This window comes from Canis lupus, chromosome 12 (genome assembly GCF_048164855.1).
Source record: "Canis lupus baileyi chromosome 12, mCanLup2.hap1, whole genome shotgun sequence".
Lineage (NCBI taxonomy): Eukaryota > Metazoa > Chordata > Mammalia > Carnivora > Canidae > Canis > Canis lupus.
The window spans coordinates 58,709,324-58,728,948 of NC_132849.1; the positions used below are offsets into that span (position 1 = coordinate 58,709,324).

Below are 19,625 nucleotides of genomic sequence, written 5' to 3' on the forward strand. Positions count from 1 at the left end.
AGAGAGCAAGTGAGTGAGCATGCACATGCACACAAGCAGGGGGAGTGGCAGGCAGAGGGAGGATAAGCAGGCCCCCCCGCTGAGCAGAGAGCCTCATATAGGACTTGATCCCAGGACCATGACCTGAGCTGAATGCAAATGCCCAACTGACTGAGCCACCCAGACGCCCCTCATCTGTCACTTTTAAACACAACTGAGCTCAACACCTAAGTGTCACAGACGTGCACGCAGTCAGTGGGCAAACATAGAAGACTTTCTGAGGAGGTTGCACACCATCTATTGTGAGGCTCATGGCCCCACTGGCTGGGAGCTTGGGCTGCTGGTTTGGAACAGCAATGCTGCCAACTCAGGTCACAAAAAGCAAAACTTTGGGCAGCCCGGGTGGCTCAATGGTTTAGCGCTGCCTTCTGCCCAGGGCATGATCCTGGAGACCCGGGACCGAGTCCCATGTCAGGCTCCCTGCATGGGGCCTGCTTCTCCCTCTGCCTGTGTCTCTGCCTCTCTGTCTCTCATGAATACATAAATAAAATCTTAAAAACAAAACAAAACAAAAAGCAAAACTTTAAAAGTGTATTGTCAGGGTGGCATGCTAGTAAGCCAAAGTATTTACCTGAGTTCAGGGAGGAAAGATCACCGTGCGTATGAATAGCATAGGGAGAATCTCCTGTACAGTAGGCCAGTGGGTTTCTCTAAAGGGCCACTTTAATATGCAGTACTTATGGATTAAAAACATTAGAAATAACACTATGTCCATTTAAAAGTATTTTATTTTTTTTCCAGTCTCAAATGACTAGTTAACAGGAAGAATCAACTTATTGAACATGCTCTAGTTATAAATCACTGCATTAAAGACAACGAAAATAAGAATTGATTTAGGTTATACAATATATACAGTTGCGCTGCAACTAGATCGAAGTAATCAAGTGAATGAATCGAGTATCATACATCTCAGATAGCATTCCAAGCTGCATATTATTCTCTCCACCCCGTAGCAGATCACACAGGACCTAGGAGTCTGTGCACATGTTGGAGTCCTCATCCCTAGAAGTCAGATCTGATGGAAGATGGCATGCACAATGCCAGAATCCTGCAGCTAAGTTCATGAAAAGTAAACTTTAAATATAAATAGATATCTACAATGTTTTCCTTCCTCTCGGTTGGTTTTTAATTTGCAAAGAGCAAATTACTAGGAAAGGATGTTAGCAGGGAAGTTAATATAATTTCTCCTCTGGCAAGAGTAATATTATTTACTGCACAATAGCACCACCAAATTGTCAACTGGAAAAAATATTTCCTAGATATTTATGTACCAGTGAACCTGATAGATTAGTTTGGGACTGGTGTTTAAATGTTGGTGAGGATCAACTTTAATTCCTTAGATAGCTGGCACCAAGTAGTCAAAAGGCTGATTATAAGACACAGATGCAAGAGGACTGTGTTAAAATATACATAAGTGCACTGTGCAAAATATATCTGTTTACTTTCTTAAATCTAGAGAGAATTAACTAAAAGAAGGGTTCAAACAACGGAAATGAACAATTAGTGAAAATAGATGTAGTGCTTTAAAAAAAAAAAACAAAACCCAAAAACTTTAATTACAGATCTAACACATTTTTACCCGGAACTTTGGAGGGCAAAAAGCCATTGCCACACAACATCGTAAAACATTCCAGTTTGTTCTGTTTTCCTTTATAATAGCAACACAAAGTACAATGCAATTTAAAAAAAAAAAAACTGCCTAATAAAGACGGGCTGCTCCAATCAAATGTACCATTGTCACCATGCGATGAAAGCATCGCTGCCTCGCTTTCCAAGCCCAGACCTAAGCTTATCTCTTCACTTCTGGTAAAAATCCGAGTGGGCCTTGTAGGCCTATTTATTCTCAAAGAGTGCCAAAATGTCCAATATTCCTATTATGAATCTTATGCTCACAATTACTAAAGAGAGGTATGACAGTCAAGTTCATTAAACTAATGAATTCTGATTTATCACACACAACCTAACCCCCCACCCCCAGTAGCTTCAGTTTAAGAATAACATGATGGACTTTGGTCATGAAACTGGGATGTGTGTTCGGGAGTATCTTATTACCTGGGACCTACAGATTTCGGATATGCTCTTGATTACAAACAAACGGACAGATTCGATCTGTCGGGAGTATTCGGGAGTATCTTATTTGGGAGTATCTTATTACCTGGGACCTACAGATTTCGGATATGCTCTTGATTACAAACAAACGGACAGATTCGATCTCAAGACAATATAACTACCATTCCTGTTGGTATAGCATATAAATACAAGACACTAAATTGAGTACACATTCCCGGGAGCCGGGAAGGGAAGGCAGTGGTACACCCAATAGGAAACAGCAAGTGTGTGTGAACGTGCTAGCTGGGCGACGGAGGAGGGTCGAGAAGGTGAATTCCAAAACACCTAAAGCATACCAACTAGTTTAAAGAACTGTTTTGCAATCCATCATCCTTAGTTTTTAACCAAATTCAGGAAATGCAGGTTTCTAGAACGTGGAGCTGAATTAGCTATTACCATATGCCGTAATATAAACCATGGGTAGTTTTGCTAGGTAGGGTTGTTCACAACAGGCTACACGCACATGCAGGATACAATGAGAGTTGCAACCTCACAAATTAGGGCTGGAAGGTACAATGCTAAGGTGTAAATTTCCAAGTTGCTTTAACTAAACCTTGGGTGGATTCCAAAGGAAATCATTAAATGTATGTATGTTTAAAAAAGAAAGTCTTTAAGGTGAACTGATAGCATTTTTTTCTAGAAAGTCTGGGGCTGGGCTATTTCTAAAGCAAGTTTACTGACTTCCAAAGACAATTGCACTAGTGGTCACCGACTCTAGAATCGGACCGAGGAAAGGCTGGAAGATGTCTTTCTAGTACTCAAACACTTAGGTTTAGCTAAATCTGCAGAATGACGATCTTGATTAGTTAAAATAACTTTTCAGTTCACCTTTTAGGAAATTCAGTTTTTCCTAATAAAAAGTATGGCAGTTATTTCATGAAAACCACAAATTATAAAAACAATTCATTTACACATACAAGTTGCCTTTGAGCTTGTAAAAACAGAAGAGTGGCGTTAGAGAAAGTGGGCTACTGCACGATACATTTCATGAAACTGGTCATCTGGCAAGAGTTTTGGTACCAATAACAAAACAGGAACATAACTGTTAAAAGAAGTATTTTTGTTCAGTAGCAATTCAGTCAGCAATAAAGTGCACAAATGATACGGGAAATGCTCCTTTGCGACTGGGATCTCCATCGATGTGGCCAATCTGAAAAGAATCAAAGTTTATAGGTGGTTATAGAAATTCCAAAAGCAACTTTGAAGGACATTATAGCATTTGGGAAAAAATTTTTTTTCAGAGGAATTTGAGAAAGAATTACTTGGGTAAGACATCTAAACTGTTTTCTTTCTTTTTCCTTCATGCCCATTTCAAATACAGTTGACCCTTGAATGCATGAGGGTTAGAAGTGCCATCCCCGACCCCCTGCAGTTGAAAATCTGCATACGCAGAGCTTCTGACTCCCCAAAATCTTAACCACAAATAGCCCACTGTTGACCAGAAGCCCTACAGATAACAGAAACAGTAAGTGAACACATATTTTGTATGCTACCTGTATTGTGTGTACTGTGTTCTTCCAGTAAAGTCAGAAAAACTGTGAAGAAAATTATAAGGAAGACAGGGATCCCTGGGTGGCTCAGCAGTTTAGTATCTGCCTTTGGCCCAGGGCGTGATCCTGGGGTCCTGGGATCAAGTCCCACATTGGGCTCCCTGTGTCTCTGCCTCTCTGTCTCTCTCATGAATAAATAAATCTTAAAAAAATTAAAAAAAAAAGAATCATAAGGAAGAAAAAATACATTTAAGCACTATACTGCACGTATCAAAAAATAGTTCTGTGTGAGTGGACCCACGTGGCTCACATCCACATCATTTAGGGGTCAGCTGTGATGCGTGTCAACTGTGAGGAAGCGCTAGGTTAGTGGGTCAGGCATCTGCCTGGACATGCACGCGTAAGGGTCCTGGCTTCCCAGGGTGTTGGGGTGGTGGTGGTCAGGACAGTCATCTGGTTACTGCCCCCCCCCCCACTTGCCTTAGAAACTGAGTGTCAGAAGTTGTTGCACAGTCACTGAAAGTGGCAAACATGTGAGTTGGCTCTACTTAAATGTAGTCAAGCATTTATGAAAGGTTTCAACAGATTCACTGATTTGGAGTCTGGGTAAATTACACACCGAGTATGATCTCAACCATGTAAATTATGTAGGTAAGTGAAAGTTTAAAAGAAAAATCACTGTAACATAATTGCTAAGATTTAGGAGAACTGCTGAGATGTTGGGCAGCATTTACTTTCTTCGCTATACCTTTCTCGATTTCCACAGTTCTGGAAACAAACAGGTATTTTCCAGATGGCCAAGCCCACTGGCAGGCTGGAGCCCCACCCTAAGCCAGGTTGTACACAAGTGTGGAAGCCAGGCCTGCTTCAGCTCTTGGGGCCACTCAGGGAGGAAGTTCAGGTCCTCACACTGTGGATGTTAGCGCCTCATGCCAAGGCCCACCATCCTCATTTTTAGCAGTAGCCTCTCACTGGGGGCCTTCTGTACCATCTCCCCTGTGGGGCTGAGGGGACTAAGGCTTAGTGACATAAGCATGCTGCCCAACGTCACCAAGTCTAAGAACTGAGTCTGGATTCTTAGGGTCATCAAGTGAAACACCACATTCATGCCATTACAGCTCCCACCTGGATGTTTCAGGGACTTCACCCTCTGGGTCAGCTTTCTGTGTGCCTCCCTCCACCAACAGGCAGTGTGGGGAAGGACAGAACCACCTCTAAGCTCAAAAGCTCACTCCAGACCCTGAGTGCATTCTGAAAACTGCAGCCCACGTTGTCTGCCCACCCACGTGTAGGAGAATCCCACTCTGCAGGGAGAAATCAAGCCCACACAAAAATGAGTATACATGGAAGGGACGGCTGAGGGGCAGCACGGCCAGCGGTCCTGAGGCTGCACAGGCAGAGGGCCTTACCTGGGAGCAGGGCTCTCAGGCCAGGTGGGCAAGGATTCACCTCCGCCCCTCCCAGACACATCCCGGGCCCAGGCCCCCGACTCACCCACCACTCTTGGTCCTCCTCTCCATCCACGATAATCACATCCCCCTCAGAGAATGTCAGCTCGTCTGGGTTGTCAGCCACACAGTTATAGAGAGCTTTGACCCGCTTGGGCTTTAACTTGGTCTGTATTAGAGAAGAAGAAGGGTCAGAGGTGAGCATTGCTGGGGCACATCAGCTCCTGGGGCAGAGAATGGCGCCACTTTGTTTCCAGCTAGTCCTGGGGTCCTGAACACAGGCCCCGGAGCCCACAGGCAGGTGTAAAGATGGGTAGATCAGTGTAGCTCAGGGGTTGGGGGACTTCTAGGAGGCCCAGAGAAAAGTGCAGAGAGCGAGGAGTAAGGCTGCCTGGTGCCTAGGGTGCATGTGCCGAGGGGCCGAGCCCACCAGCTGGAGAGCTCTGCGGCTATGTCCTACCCAGATCCAGGAAGAAGCCTCCCTTCCGCCCGCCAGGGGAAGAGGGAAAGACCTGTTTCCTCGGGGAGTCTCCTGATCACTGCTGGCCAGAGCCAGGGGGGCAGGAAAGGAGGGGCTCTTCCACTTACTGTCTGTGACTTCCTGGGCATGGGGGCTGGGGGCTGCAGGACTCCAGTGTTGGACAGAGGACCCAGAACTTCCGTTCCAGAGAGATCTGCTGCTTTAGGGTTAAAATGAATCAACTTCACAATATGCCCTCAGTCATAAAGCCATGAGTTATACACAATTAATATAAATGCCACAGCATCATGTCCGAAAGGCAGGTTTCCGGAGATTTTCTGATCTATTGAGGGGAAAGTCCCTCAAAGGCCCAAGAACCTGTGACTTCGTGCAGCCTCTGTAAAGTGTGCAAGGCATGTGAGTGTCATGGAGTGGGACAGATACTGCCAGCCCCTCCACAGATTTCTAGGTCCCTGCCCCGTCAGAGGGTGACAGGAATGCAGGACACAGTACAGAGCAGGCCAGGAGCAGGAGCGGCAGAGGCTCTGGAAGGTGGGGTGGCAGCTGGGTCTGGTATAGGGCTGAACATGGCTGGAAACGGCTCCCACTCTGCCCCCATGGAACAAGCAGCGGTAAACCCCAGGTCCAAAGGAAATAATTACCAGGTCCTCTCGGCTGGCCTTTGTTGATCAGCGGGGTTGACTTGTCAGCCCTACAAGAAGAGGAAAGTAGATTTACTGATGCCTGAGGCCCCAAAGACACATATCTACCTGCACCTCACTCCCCTTTACAAAGGAACCACCTGTGCTCAGACCAATGGTGAAGAAAACATAACACTGATCTTATGTATATTTTCCAGAAATTAAAATCACATGACAAGCAAAGGCCCCAGGACCCAATGGGTCCTGCCATTTGACTTCCATCAATGCCAAGACAGGAGTCATCACATTGACCCCCTCTGCCTTTAGTTGACAGGCCCACAGGAAAGGCCTGATCCTCCAAGATGCCAGGCAGCAAACCTTTCTTCTAAAGGGCCAAGCACTAAATATTTCAGGCTTTGTGGGTTATAAAATCTGTCGGGGTCACTCTACGCTGACGTCATGGCACAAGAGCAGCCATAGATAAAGCATAAACAAGTGAGTGGGGGCTATGTTCCCAAATGCTCTATTTATAGTCACTGGAACCCAAATTTTACATAATTTTCATGTGTCATGACATAGACTTTTTTTTCCCAACCATTTAAAATGATGAAAACCATCTCAGCTTGTGGGCCACACAGAAACAGGCTGACCAGGCTGCAGGAGTAGTTGGTGGACTCCTGCTCTAGGAGGACACATTTTGTAAAAACCCTGATTTCTACCCAGGATGAGAGTAGGGTGGGGGCTTCCTTTGCAAGGAGGCCACACCAGGGTATTCTTTTGAAACACAACTCCACCAGGCGGTGAGGACGCACAGGAACTAGGAGAAGCGCAGGCTCTGGCCACTTAGGGTGGCGGAGAGAGCGTCCCCCCGCTGCTGAACTTGGGGCCAGTGAGACGGCGTGTGTACTGCATAGACCAGGAAGGCAAGGCCATATGCGTTCCATTTTAGGAAGAGCTCTTACAAAGCAGCATGAAAAACGTTCTGAGAGCCTTCTGGTTAAAAAAGGCAGACTGGGGCAGCCCAGGTGGCTCAAGAGGTTTAGCGCCTCCTTCAGCCCAGGGTGTGATCCTGGAGACCTGGGATCAAGTCCTGTGTCAGGCTCCCTGCATGGAACCTGCTTCTCCCTCTGCCTGTGTCTCTGCCTCTCTCTCTCTGTGTCTCTCATGAATAAATAAATAAAATATTTTTTTTTAAAAAAAAGGCAGACTGAAATCCATTTAATTCCACTTTCTCCAAAGGAGAAAGATGGGAAAAAAAACTCAAAGAGAACCTGAAGAGGAAACGCGATGGAAGCGGCCACTGGAAGGACGAATCCTAATCATGCTGGCTCACTGGCGGAGGAGGATCCCTTGTGCAGTGAAGGGCAGCCCTGAAGGACCCCCACCTGTTCTCTGAGCCCCTTGGAGTGGGGGTAAGGCAGGGCAATAAACACAGAGATTGGCCCAAAATCTGCTCAAGGAGCTACTGAATCCCTGGATTCCCAGCCCAACCCTGAGAAGCTAAGCAACTACCCTCCCTCAACCCACTGAAGACTAGAAGTTTCTATTACTGGAGAGGATAGAATAAAGGGTGTCTGGACGGGGGGGGGGCACACCTCCGTGGTTTTGGGGAGCATCTTTTAAAAAGGGAGGGGGACTAAGAGCACCTGGGTGGCTCAGCTGGTGAAGGCTCCAACTCTTATTTTCAACTCAAGTCATGATCTTAGGGTTGTGGGATTGAGCCCTGTGTTGGGCTCAGAACCTGCTTGAGATTCTCTCTCCCTCTGCCCCTCCTCTCCACCTCTCTAAAAATAAAGTGAGAGAACTAAATGAAGGCTTAACTTTATTTTTTAAAGATTTTATTTATTTATTAAAGAGAGAGCATGAGTGAGGAGGAGGGGCAGAAGGAGAGGCAGGGTCCTCTCTGAGCAGGGAGCCTGATGTGGGGCTTGATCCCAGGACCCTGAGATCATGACCTGAGCCAAAGGTAGAAGCTTCACCGACAGCCACCCAGGCACCTCCTTAACTTTATTTCTATATTCAACTCCTAGAAAACCTGCTCCCTTCAGGCAAGAGATGAAGACTGTTCTCTACAGAACCTGAGTTGCTCAAGAAAAAAGGCCCCAATTCAGGGTTCCCTAGTGAGACTCCCCAGGGAGATGCTCCATGGCCAAGCCCACATGGGCAGCTCTGCCAATGAGGGTACCATGCGTGATCAGTTTTAATGCCTCAGCTAAAGTGGCAGCTATTGGGCAGGGAGCACCATATTTACAGGAAAAAGCCTCTAATGTAACAGAAGTGAATACAAAGATAATGGACAAGGAAGAAACAAATTATTCTGAAAAGCAAAAGCTAACATAAAAACACCACCCCAAATCCATCACTCATAATCTGAGATGAGAGAAAATGATTCCATGAAACAAACAGGATACTGTTACCTTGAAAATTATGTGGTTACTGAAATGAAAAGCTCAGTAAAGGAACTGGAATATACAGTGAAGAAAATCTCCCAGAAGGCAGATTTGAAAAGGAAGTAAACAAGCAAGGAAGCAATGCAGAATGGAAGCTAGAAGGTGGCGGAGAGCCGCCTCTCGCTGAGCAGAGCTGCACTTCCAGCCCCGGCCTCCAGATGGAGCCCCGGGACTGGCTCTGGTCAAGGCCCCCCCCCCCCCCCCCCCCCCAGCTGCTCCCTCAGGAAGGAACCCTGGGTTTGAGGGGGAACAGAGAAGGTGGTGTCAGAAGTAGAAGGAGGGTCCGGTCTCCCACTCGCCCCTAGGGGCTGCTGTACAAGCAAGAATGTGGGCACCCAACTTTGTGTAAGAAGTCAGCTGCCGTATGTTAAACCACAGAGATGGATTCAGGGGGAGGCTCTGAGGGCTGTCCTCTTACTGGAATAAAAAGAGAAAAGACAAGACCTGTACGAGAAAGGCCAAGGGAGTCTTCATCTGAATAACACGAATTATATTAAAAGCAAGAACAGAAAAAACAGAAATTAAAAAAAAAATCAACGAAACTTCTCAGAATTGAAGGTGTAATTTATATACTGAAAGGCTCCATCATCTATCTGGTGGCATGGATGAAAAAGGATCCGGCCCAGGGAGTCAGAGCCTCTGCAGGGACAGGAGGCCTGATGGGGTGTCCTAGGTGGGATAAGGCAGGCAGCAGGGGGAGGGGGCCTCCTTGTGGGACCCCGGATCTCAGTGGGGAGAGGAGGTGGCAGCAGAGATGGGGGATGAGAATGAACCTGTGGTGCTTTGCAAACCCTGCTCCCAAATTCTTTCCCGAGATCTGGAGTTTGCAACCGCTCTGTGCTGTCGCACTGTCTCCACTTCAAACCCTGACTCTGGGCTCTGCCACTGTTTGAACAGTGATATGCAGAAGGAGTGATGACCTGCCATTCTCCAGGGCTAGACCTGTCTCTTGGGCATCGTTCCTGGGCCCAGCCACCGTGATTGCAGGAAGCCCTCACCACACAGAGAGGCCACGGACGTGTAAGCATTCCAGCCGACAGCCCCAGCTGACAGCCAGCATTGACCACCAGGTGCAAGGACTGGAGAGGGGACATGAGCCCTCAGCCAATGAGTCACTTTCTGAGTCCAACCATCCCCAACCTCAAGGGTCTTTCCAGGTAGGGCCCCAGATATTGTGGAGAAAAGACCATCTATCCTCACCACGCTGATGCAAATTCCTGACAAAGTCTGGGAGCATAATGAAACGGTTGTGTAGGCCAATAAGTCTTGGTGTGGTTTGTCACTACAACAACTGACATGGGGGACTGTGTGGACTAATGGACTCCAACACATAGATAGAAATATGGAGATAAATGTGTTTATAAATGTATGTATGCATGGATGTACATCTATGTATGTACCTGTGTGTATCCCGGGTCCTGACCACACAGAGGGCCTGCCTGGGAGCAGTGACACTCCAAGAGCAATGAGCACACAAAGCACTCAGATCTTGGCTTCTATGTATCACTGCCACTAAAGGAAACAAACCATTGTCCACTAGAAGGATCCAGTTTGAGACCATGAACTGGATCCCTCTCTGGTAAAGGATGTTATATGGACATCTATAAACCTTGAATGGGGTCCAAGCATTGGAACATTGTCTTTGTTAATTTTCTGACTGTGCTGTATTGTGTTTATGCAGGAGAACATCCTAGTTTGTAGGTATATGCCCCATACTGCAGAGGATGCACAGAAGCCAAATAACCTCATGAGTGACCAACAAATTGAACCTAGAGGCTTCACACCTTGAGGACCTTAATCCCAAATCTAAATTCATTATGTGGATAGAAGATGTACATTTATATGAAATCTTTACAGTTTAAATATTCTTGTGAAGTTATTTTTAAGACACTTGAACCTGGTGAATTAGTTAGGTGACACCTGAACTCAAATGTTGTAGTAGAAGCACCAGACATTTCAAATGTTTGCACCAAAATTTCAGCAGATGGGGCCATTGCCCCTTGGAAGTTCCTTGAATTCAAGAAGCAAGGATGGCAAGCTGGCCAGGCCCTGAGGGGGACGTGAAGACAGGTGGTTACCCGGGAGCAGGCCTCTTCTGGGGGAGGCGGCTGGGCGGCTGGGGCGGCAGGGGCGGGGGTGGGGCTTTGCTCAGTGAGATCCCAGGCTGGGCAGGCTTGCTCTGCTGGTTCAAGGCTTCTATCACACTGGGCGTTTTTGCTACTGGAGGGGGCGGTGTGGGAGCCAAGGGATCTGCAGAAAGAGAAAAGGAGAGGAATAGAGAGGGTCAGGCTTCATCACATCCCCAGCCTTCTCACCAGAGGCTCTTCTGGTAAGGGCTTCCTTTTCTTTTAAAATGGTGATTTCATTAGGGAAAAAAACCCCCCTTTCATGGCAGATTATTAGAAAACCGTATTGGCAGGGAGTTCTTCCAAGACTCAAGTTAGGATTAAAATGTTCCTATGAGCCTGTGAGTATCTGCCTCTGTGGGGAAGCCACCTCAAGACCCGGAGAGACAGAAGTAGGAGGCTGAGTCTGGGCCTGGGATCTTGCCCCCGTCCCACCCCTGGCAAGCAGGCCTTCCTGGGCTAATTCTCTCACTGCCTTAGCTGGCCCATGGGCCCTGCCCATTCCACCAGGCTTCCAGCAGGTCAATCTGAGAAAGAACTAACCCTGTAAAGGCTCCATAGTCTATGAGAGGCCACAAGACGAAGAGGTTATTTATTCACAGACTTGGAGGCCGAGAAGTGATGTGCTTGCCCCCAAAGTTAGAGAGTTGGTAAGACAGGGAGCTGGGCCTGGAGTCCCTGGGCTCCTTTCTCTGTGGCCCCCTCTCCAGAAAACATTAGTGCTACTCCCAAATATCCAGTGTCCTCACCCGCCATCCTTGCTGAGGCAGCAATCGTGCTGAGGACAAGACGGGGACACCCAATGAGCCTTCCAGTGCCACCAGCTCTCACACACATGGCACTTACTGCAGCTGGGGCTGGGCCTCTTCTCAGGTTAAAAACCTCAGGGAGCAACCTGGGTACACCCCAGTGCTCCCAAAGCCAGCCCCGAGATGCTGGAGGTCCTCCCTCCTTTAGCCTGCAGCTTGGCACCCCACGGGTCCAGCAAAGGCATTCTTCTTCCCCTGCCCCTCCCCTAGGCCCCAGGCCTTTCACCCACATGTTGACACGGAAGAAACACGTACCAGATCATATCCACATGACTGTGCCCAAATATTGGGAACCATAGAATGGCCAGAGGAAATGATGCCCTGGGCTCGTGCATGAAAGGAAGCAATGTTGCTCAAGTGCTCGGGAAGACAGAGGAGAGTATGTGAGCCCCCTGGGGCAGGGTGCGGGACAGATAGGAGCTGCAGCTGGGGAGGGCGGCTGAGGGGGGCTGGGGAGGGCGGCTGCGGGGGGCTGGGGGGACACACAGTGCTGGGCTCCTGGCAGCGTCTGCCTGTGGGCAGGCGGCTTCGCAGCTCTCCCCGCGTGGCTGCCGAGAGCACCCCCCAGCCATCCAGATCCAAGAGCCCACTGGCAAGAAAGGAAAAAGGAGAAAACGTACTGGTAGATGTCACGCGGAGAGGGGGCAGCGGTGGATGGACAGCTGGCGGATCTGACGAAGATCGCTGCCTGCTTGCACCGTCCACACTTACAGAGTTTGTCTTCCACAGGGCGGTAGCGGAGGAGGCTGTCTGAACTGCACACGCACGCACATGCACGCACGCACATGCACGCATGCACACGCACATGAATGCACGCACAAGCATAGAACAAAAACAGAAACAGAACACTGCATTATTGATCCTCTCTCAGAAAATGGTAAATATGACCCTTCTAGAACAGCATTAAGACCACAAAGAGAATCCTGATTTTTCTTTTTTTTAATTCTTGTCTCTGATAAGATAAAGATTTATCCACACCAATTACCAGCTGGTTTTCACAATCTCACTGCTTTTCTTTCTCAGATATAATATTGTTTGAAAAGGTTAACGAATAACCACAGGGACGGGTCCTGAGCACTGCACTCAGGCTGTAAAAGGTCTGCTTGTCTCTACCCGTTCATCAAGTCCTCCCATGGGTGTGTGAGGGTCACTGCCTGGCACAGGGGAGCACCTGTCCTCAGAGCACAAGGAGACAAGGTGCAGATTGGAGGCTCCCCACCTCCTGCAAACATTCCTGACTAAAAGTCAGCACACCTGACACCACGGAGGCTCAGGTGATGCACCAGGGAGGCAGCACTGCCTAGGTCACTGTCCCTCCTCTGCCCCCACAAAGCTCCGTGCATGGCGGGGCCAGGCCCAGGGAGGAGAGCGAGCATGCCAGCATGGGGCATCGCTGCTGCAGACGACGTTTGCCCTGGTGCCGACTCCCCTCCTGTTTGCTGTGTGGGGATGCCCTGCATGGGGATGCCCTGCTGGGCCAAGTGTGGACTAGACCCCGAATGAGGAGGCTCTCTGGGGACTACAGGGATGAAGGACAATCTATACCATCAAAGGATGGCATGAAACTAACCACACGGATAGTTAAAAAAAAAAAAAAAATCCCAAACCTTCTTATTCTAAGACTTTAGGAAAAAAAAAATTCTATTCCTTTCACATGACCAACAGAGCAAAACAAAATCTTTCCTCCCATGACACACAAGTCAGTAAAAGCCAAATCATTTTAGTTCTAGGCTTCCAAAATTAGTAGACACACACAGGATATAGGAAGAGGCTGGGGAGACAAGAGGCCCCACAAGAACCAGACTGTGGCTGCTGCCCTCGGCTGCCCTGGGCCACTCCCCGCCAGTGCAAGGAGGTGACAGGGAGAAAGGCAGCCGTGGGACCTGGCCTGCAGCTTCCCTCCTGCTCAGGAGTCACCCCATCAGGCCAGGTGTGGCCCTGCCTGGGGTGGGGGCATGCAGGGGCTGTGGGCCCCATGGGGGAGGTGAGGAGACTGTTTCTGGGGCCCGCCTGGGCAGCACCCACTCACCTCTTGGGAATTTACTCCTGGGGGTGTGACCTGGACAACAGACCTATCAGCCTTCTCTGGGCCTCCCTGAGCAATCTCCCTAGTGCTGGGGGCAGGGCCACCGCCCTCGCCCACATCCCCTCCCAGAGAGCAGCTACTGCACCACGGCAATCTGGGACTTATTTCTGGACCACCAGCAGCCCACAGCAGTCCCAGTGCCTAGACACCACACCCCACAAGGCTCTGTCCCTCCTTCTCACGGGAAGCCCTTGGGAGGCTGTGCCGGCCACGTGCTGGACTTGCCTTCAAGGAGCAGACTGGCTAGCTGGCCTTCAGTCCTGGGAAAATCACTTAACTTTTGGAGCCTCAGTTTCCATTTTCATAAAAATAAAAACCAGCATCTGCTGAGTCAAACTCATTCTGTTGTGACAGAGCAACTAAGGTAAGCTTAGCAAGCTCTGGCCCTGAAGGCCCTGGTTGGATATAGGGATTATTTTGTATCTTTACAATTAGGTTGAGTATTGTTTACCAAATTAGCATCTTTTTACCCTTCATTTCATGGGAATCACAGAGATTAAAAAAAAAAAATAACCATAGGCATCACAAGCTGGCTGAATGCAGGCTGGGCGAAAGGAAATAGCAAAGAATAAAGGCAGAGGGAGGGGCAGTGGCAGAAGCAGAGAGAAAAGGAAGGTCTGCAGGAAAATGTCTCACAGGACCAGTGTCATGAGCTGAGCCACCCACCTCAGACCTGCCCTGGTGGCGTCCCTGCACTCCCTGAGTGACACAGATGCCACACCTCTGCCCAGAATAAGGATCAAGCCAGATGTTCCACTACCATTCAGCATCCTAAGAATGATGAGCTCCTTTAGGATGCCAACAGCATAACTATAAGACCAAAAAAGCCCCAAATGTCATCTAGCAGGGGGCAAAGCAACTATAAGCTTCCCAAAGCAAAAACCAAACCATACTGTTCATGCACTGGCAGGAGCTACAGCAGTTTAGTACCTTTGGCAACATTCCGTGGGGGCAGCGGGGGGGCGCTGGCGGTGCTGGGGGCCGCAGGCTGGGTGGGTGGCGGGCTGCCACTGAGGATCGCTCCGTACGTCTCGTTCTGCAAGATGCTGGGCACAAAGCTCCTCTGCTTGTCCTTGGCCAGGCTGGCGGCATCTCTGGCCAAAGATGCGGCATTAGACTGCAGCTGGTTGGAGCCCAGCTGGTAGAAGCTGACGGGCCGGTCTTCTCGCCGACTGGGGCTGGGCTGCGGAGGGATGGCAGGCAGAGGTATGTGGCATGCACACACACACTGACCTCTTGGTCTCAGCGTTACTCTACTGGTGACCACCTCACATTCACTGCGGCTACTTGGGCACGGTGCCTTTTTTGGCTCTCAAATGTTACATGAGAACCACAAGATTTCAAAGTTAATCTCAGCATGTCTCTTATTGGAGATACACATGACCCCCAAAACCATGATTTATAATTTACAATTCTCTATTCTGTGAAGGATTTACAGCATTGGCCATTTCATCTTTACTAGCCAGAGTGATTTTAACCTAGATCTGTGTTTTCACTGGATTTCCCATTAGTAAACAAGCTCTCAATTGAACAACCAGCTGCAATCAATCCCCAACATCTAGGCGGCAAATTCAGGGGACTGATGTTTTTCTTCCCTTATGAACCGAATTCTTGAGATTCCCCTAACTCAAGAGTCAGCAAACCATGGCTCGTGGGCCGCCATCTTTTTTTATAAAGTTTTATTAGAATACCATCATACCCAATCATTTACATATCATCTATGGCTGCTTTTAGGCCACCCTGGCACATCTGAGTCGTTGGAGTAGAGATGGTGATTTCTTAGGCCAAGAGGCCTGAAATATTTATTATTTGGCCCTTTTGGTTTGCTGACCCTTGCTCCCCTGAAGGTCATGTGCATGATATCAGGGTAAATCAGACCTAATTCATTTCAAATATCAGCTTCATTATAAGAGCTATGATCCTGAGCAAATATCTTAACTTGCTGACCTTATTTCTCATCTGTTCAATGGGTAGAATTTTGCTTCTCTAGCACAGTGATTGGCAGATACAGTACTGGCTGTCACACCCCATGTCCCCTCACAGGACCACCCACCCAGTCAAGGCTCTGGCCAACCCAATGGCTCAAACTCAGCTCAGGTATGCAGAACTTGATGGCTAGTTCTCTTTGCGCATATTTTAAATTCAACAAAGCCCATGACTATATGAACGATACCCATCTCTGGTGGAAACAGGGAATGGATGAGGGTTAGCACTTGCTGTCACACTTTTACTTGGACTGTGTGACCTGCTAGGTCATGCTACACTAATGTGTATACCTGCCTTGGGGTCGATGTTTACAATACATTTTTAGGGTAAGTATAACATGAGTCATGAATCAGCTCTTCTCACTTGGACACTGTTTTATAGCTAACTCAGTGGAGAAGTTTCTTAGTCTAAGAAATTTTAAGTATGGATGTTGACTGCTCCACAAACAAGGATAGTCAAGGAGATATCGGAAATGCCACACACGTATATAATGAGACATCCTCAATGTGCATCAGGACACTCAAGTCCTACCGTAAAAACAAAACTTTACATGGCAGTATGGCAGTCCCCACTGGTTTCATAGCAGCCAGGAGTGTGGGTTCTGGAGTCAATCTGCTAGAGTCTGACTCAGCTCTAAGACCTGCGTGAAGGTGGTCACCTGCCAGCGGCACCCCCAAGACTCAGAAGCAAGTACCCTCAGTCTGGGCCTCAAGCTGGCCTCAGTCAACCTCTCTCGAAACTTCCCTGAGACATTTTCTTATCTGATAAAGGAAAAAGGTGGACCCAGAGCTCTAATGGTCATTTAATGATTCTAATTAAGGTTTTGAAGATCAACTAGGTGAACATGAACTATGATGCTGGGGACCCTCCAGCTCTTTATCACATCCACTGTGCGAGGGCTTCCCCTATATCTTTATCTCAGATCAAAAGGTGGGCAGCTGACAATGATGATACAAGGGACATTCCTTTAAATCAACACGTGTAGGAGCTGGAGACCAGTGACAGTTGGGGGAAGGGCAAAGACAAACACCTACTGAGATGGATGGAAGCAGAGTTAATTCTACTTCTTGAACAGAACCACTCTGTGCCCTGATTCTAATCCAGGATCCACAAGGCTCCGAGCAAAGCTCATCTCAATACTCCTGGCACCCCAAGGAATGGCACTGACCTGCAATTTCTCGTCCACATCGTCATCGCTCTCATCCAGGTCTTCGTGGAGCAGTCGCCACTCGTACTCGACATGGACATGAGAGTTGAACCTCCCAGATAAGGCCTGCGTCAGCTGAGGGAACGAAGGGCTGTCAGTGATGCTGCCTGTGAGGTGGGCTACCATGGGCGGTGGGGAGGGGCAGAGGCAGAGACCCTCCAGGGTGAGGCCCGCCCACAGAAATCCCTCTCCCAACTTCAGAGGACAATGCACGTGTCCACTAAATGCTGACCCAACCGAGCCTGGCCAGCATGATAGATCAAGCCCCACAGAAAAAGGATGTGAATTTTAGCAACTCTTTCAAGGAAGGTAGATACCAGCCTCCGTTTTATTTATTTTTTAATTTTATTTTTCTTTTTAAAGATTTTTATTTATTTATTCATGACAGAGCGAGAGAGGCAGAGACACAGGCAGAGGGAGAAGCAGGCTCCATGCAGGGAGCCCAATGCAGGACTCAATCCCAGGACTCCAGGATCACACCCTGGGCCGAAGGCAGGTGCTAAACCGCTGAGCCACCCAGGGATTCCCCCAGCTCCATTTTAGATACACAGGAGAGAAGGGAATTCATGAGATTCCGTGGGTGTCTTAGTGAGTTAGCCCTTAATTTCCTCCACAGCCAGAGAGGAGCTGGGTGACCTTGGGCAAATGACTGAACCCTTCTGTGCCTCCTTCCTCGTTGGTAAAACAGAAGAAACCATGTCATAAGGTGCCTCTCAAGTATTAGGAATAGTACCTCTTACTCTTCTCACCTTGGGTGGCATTTACTGTCTGTTCTGTTTATTGAGCACTTACTGATTTTCACAGAGGGCAATGCTGGCTCTCACAACCATATAAACTGGCAAAGCTGACTCCATCTTAACAACTAAGGAGACAGCTGGAGAGCTGGCACTGGCCTGACTTTCCCACGTCATGGTGGGGGAGCCCTACATTGCCTGACCCTGTGGGCTCTGTCCACTGGCCATACTGCCTCTTCTTCTAGAACAGGACAGGAAAAGATGGTGCAGAACAATCCACAGGATTTGGGACTGGGAACAGAATAAGACACCAGCTTTGGATGCTGCTGCTGGAGGAAGAGCTAGCGGCTTACAGACTCCAGAAAAGAGCCAAAGCTGTGGTGGCCTCCACCTGCCCCAGATAATGCCACAGCTACCATCCACCTGTCTAACCATCAAGTACTGATGTGTGTTCAGGTGTCACTACAAAGGGGTGGTCATGTCCTCTCCAAAGACTCCCAGGACGCTTTCTCCTGGTTATCCCTCTAAGGTCCGTATGTGGGAAGACCCTCTGCACAGAGGACAGGGCCCCCCACCCTGGTCCAGGAAGGGTGCCTTGACTCCATCTATGCTAGATAGAGACTCACCAGCTCCTCGCAGTGCTCGTGCCTGAGGCGTTTGGCGATGTCCAGCGGTGTCTCTCCGGACTCATTAGCTAAAAGGCCGGGCAACAAAAGGAGACATTATGGCAAAAACAAGAAAAGGTCTGGTTGGCGAGGCAATTAAAAGAAGATATAGTGAAGCAGCAGCAAGTGAAACTGAGCATGGGGGCTGAACTGGTCTTACAATTGCACAGAACTACAGCAGTGTATGGCCGGTAAGACTTCAAAAGATAGGGTGAGCTAACCACGGATGCAGATACGAACTCCTGTCAGCCTGTAAATCTGAAAATGTGTGTTTTCTTCTAAATAAGCCTCCATCAATAAGGTTTGGTTATTAATTAAAAAAAAAAAAAAGCAAGAAACTTGGCTCAAGCAGGTGTGTGCCTTCTCTTCTGTTTCCTGTTCATGGTTCTTCACAAACCTTCTTCATGATGTGATCACAGCTGCCTGCCCTCCGGCTGGCTGCCAGCACATCAAGGTCCCCTGGCAGAGAGAGGGATGAAGGCCCAGCAGATCAGGGTCCCTCGTGGAGGAGACCTGGTGCCAGGATGGGCGGTGAACAGTGAGTCCCCACCGCCCCATAAACCTTCCACTCAGAGTCAGGAAGGAGTTAAACCTGGTCCTGGGTGGTGGAGATCCTGAACAAGAGGGCAAGATGCCCCAAATCTTGTTCAAATTCACCTCGGCACGAGTGACATCTGCAGGGTCTGTGCTCTGCCTCTTGTAACCTCTAGGATGCCTGCCAATGATGGAAAGTCTATGCAGCAGATGGAGGGAGACCACAGCAGCCTTACAGAGCATGCAGGGGAGGCCCCCGCCTTTGGAGGGCAGGACTGTGGTCTCCTGAGATGACAGGAGCCCAGCACCTGGACTAGGAGCCAGGGGGGTGCCCACTCACCCGTCTCGATGGACGCCTTTCCCCGCAGGAGGAGCTTGAGGCACTCGGCGTTGTCCGTCAGACAGCAGTAGTGCAGGGCGGTGCTGCCCTTCCCCGTCTGTTTATCCAGGTTCCCACTGGCCAAGAAACGGGCAGGGCAAGAGAAGGAACAGTGAGTCATGGGCCAGCGGAGCAGCACTGCCCAGCGGGGGGGCCTGGGCACGTGAGCAGGAGGCATCCGGCCATCAAGTCACCGAAGGGCACTCCTCCCAGTCCCCCTCCTCTGTGGTAGGACATGGTGCCAGCCCTTCCATGTGGATGGAAGGCCAGGAGGAGGCCAGGAGGAGGCACCCATGTGGCTGCCGAGCGGGGGGCTGAGGGGGTGTGCATCTTGCCTCCCCCGGGCCTGCCCCGGACCACGGCATCCCTCCCACTTCCCCAGCAGTGCCCAGCTGCAGGGTCTGTCGGGGCCTCGAGACACCTGTGTGACCCGTCATCCTGTTCCCCAAAAGGACAGGGAGA

The 19,625-nt window shown here is 49.1% G+C and overlaps 1 protein-coding gene across 8 annotated transcripts in view; it reads right to left on the bottom strand.

Moving 5' to 3' along the window:
- Positions 1-749: 749 nt before the first annotated feature.
- Positions 750-19,625, bottom strand: part of ASAP2 (ArfGAP with SH3 domain, ankyrin repeat and PH domain 2) — a 173,300-nt gene continuing 154,424 nt past the window's right edge. For 5 of the 8 annotated variants that reach the window (XM_072771129.1, XM_072771137.1, XM_072771131.1 and 2 more), the window contains exons 19-28: positions 19,125-19,240; positions 18,212-18,279; positions 16,813-16,926; positions 14,589-14,841; positions 12,193-12,327; positions 10,716-10,887; positions 6,209-6,258; positions 5,675-5,766; positions 5,133-5,255; positions 750-3,298 (exon numbers count right to left, since the gene is read on the bottom strand). In XM_072771129.1, coding sequence (XP_072627230.1) covers positions 3,224-3,298; positions 5,133-5,255; positions 5,675-5,766; positions 6,209-6,258; positions 10,716-10,887; positions 12,193-12,327; positions 14,589-14,841; positions 16,813-16,926; positions 18,212-18,279; positions 19,125-19,240 — 1,198 coding nt within the window. In that variant the 3' untranslated portion in view covers positions 750-3,223. The remainder of the gene's footprint in view (positions 3,299-5,132; positions 5,256-5,674; positions 5,767-6,208; positions 6,259-10,715; positions 10,888-12,192; positions 12,328-14,588; positions 14,842-16,812; positions 16,927-18,211; positions 18,280-19,124; positions 19,241-19,625) is intronic. The other 3 variants (XM_072771130.1, XM_072771135.1, XM_072771134.1) reach the window with 3 other exon arrangements.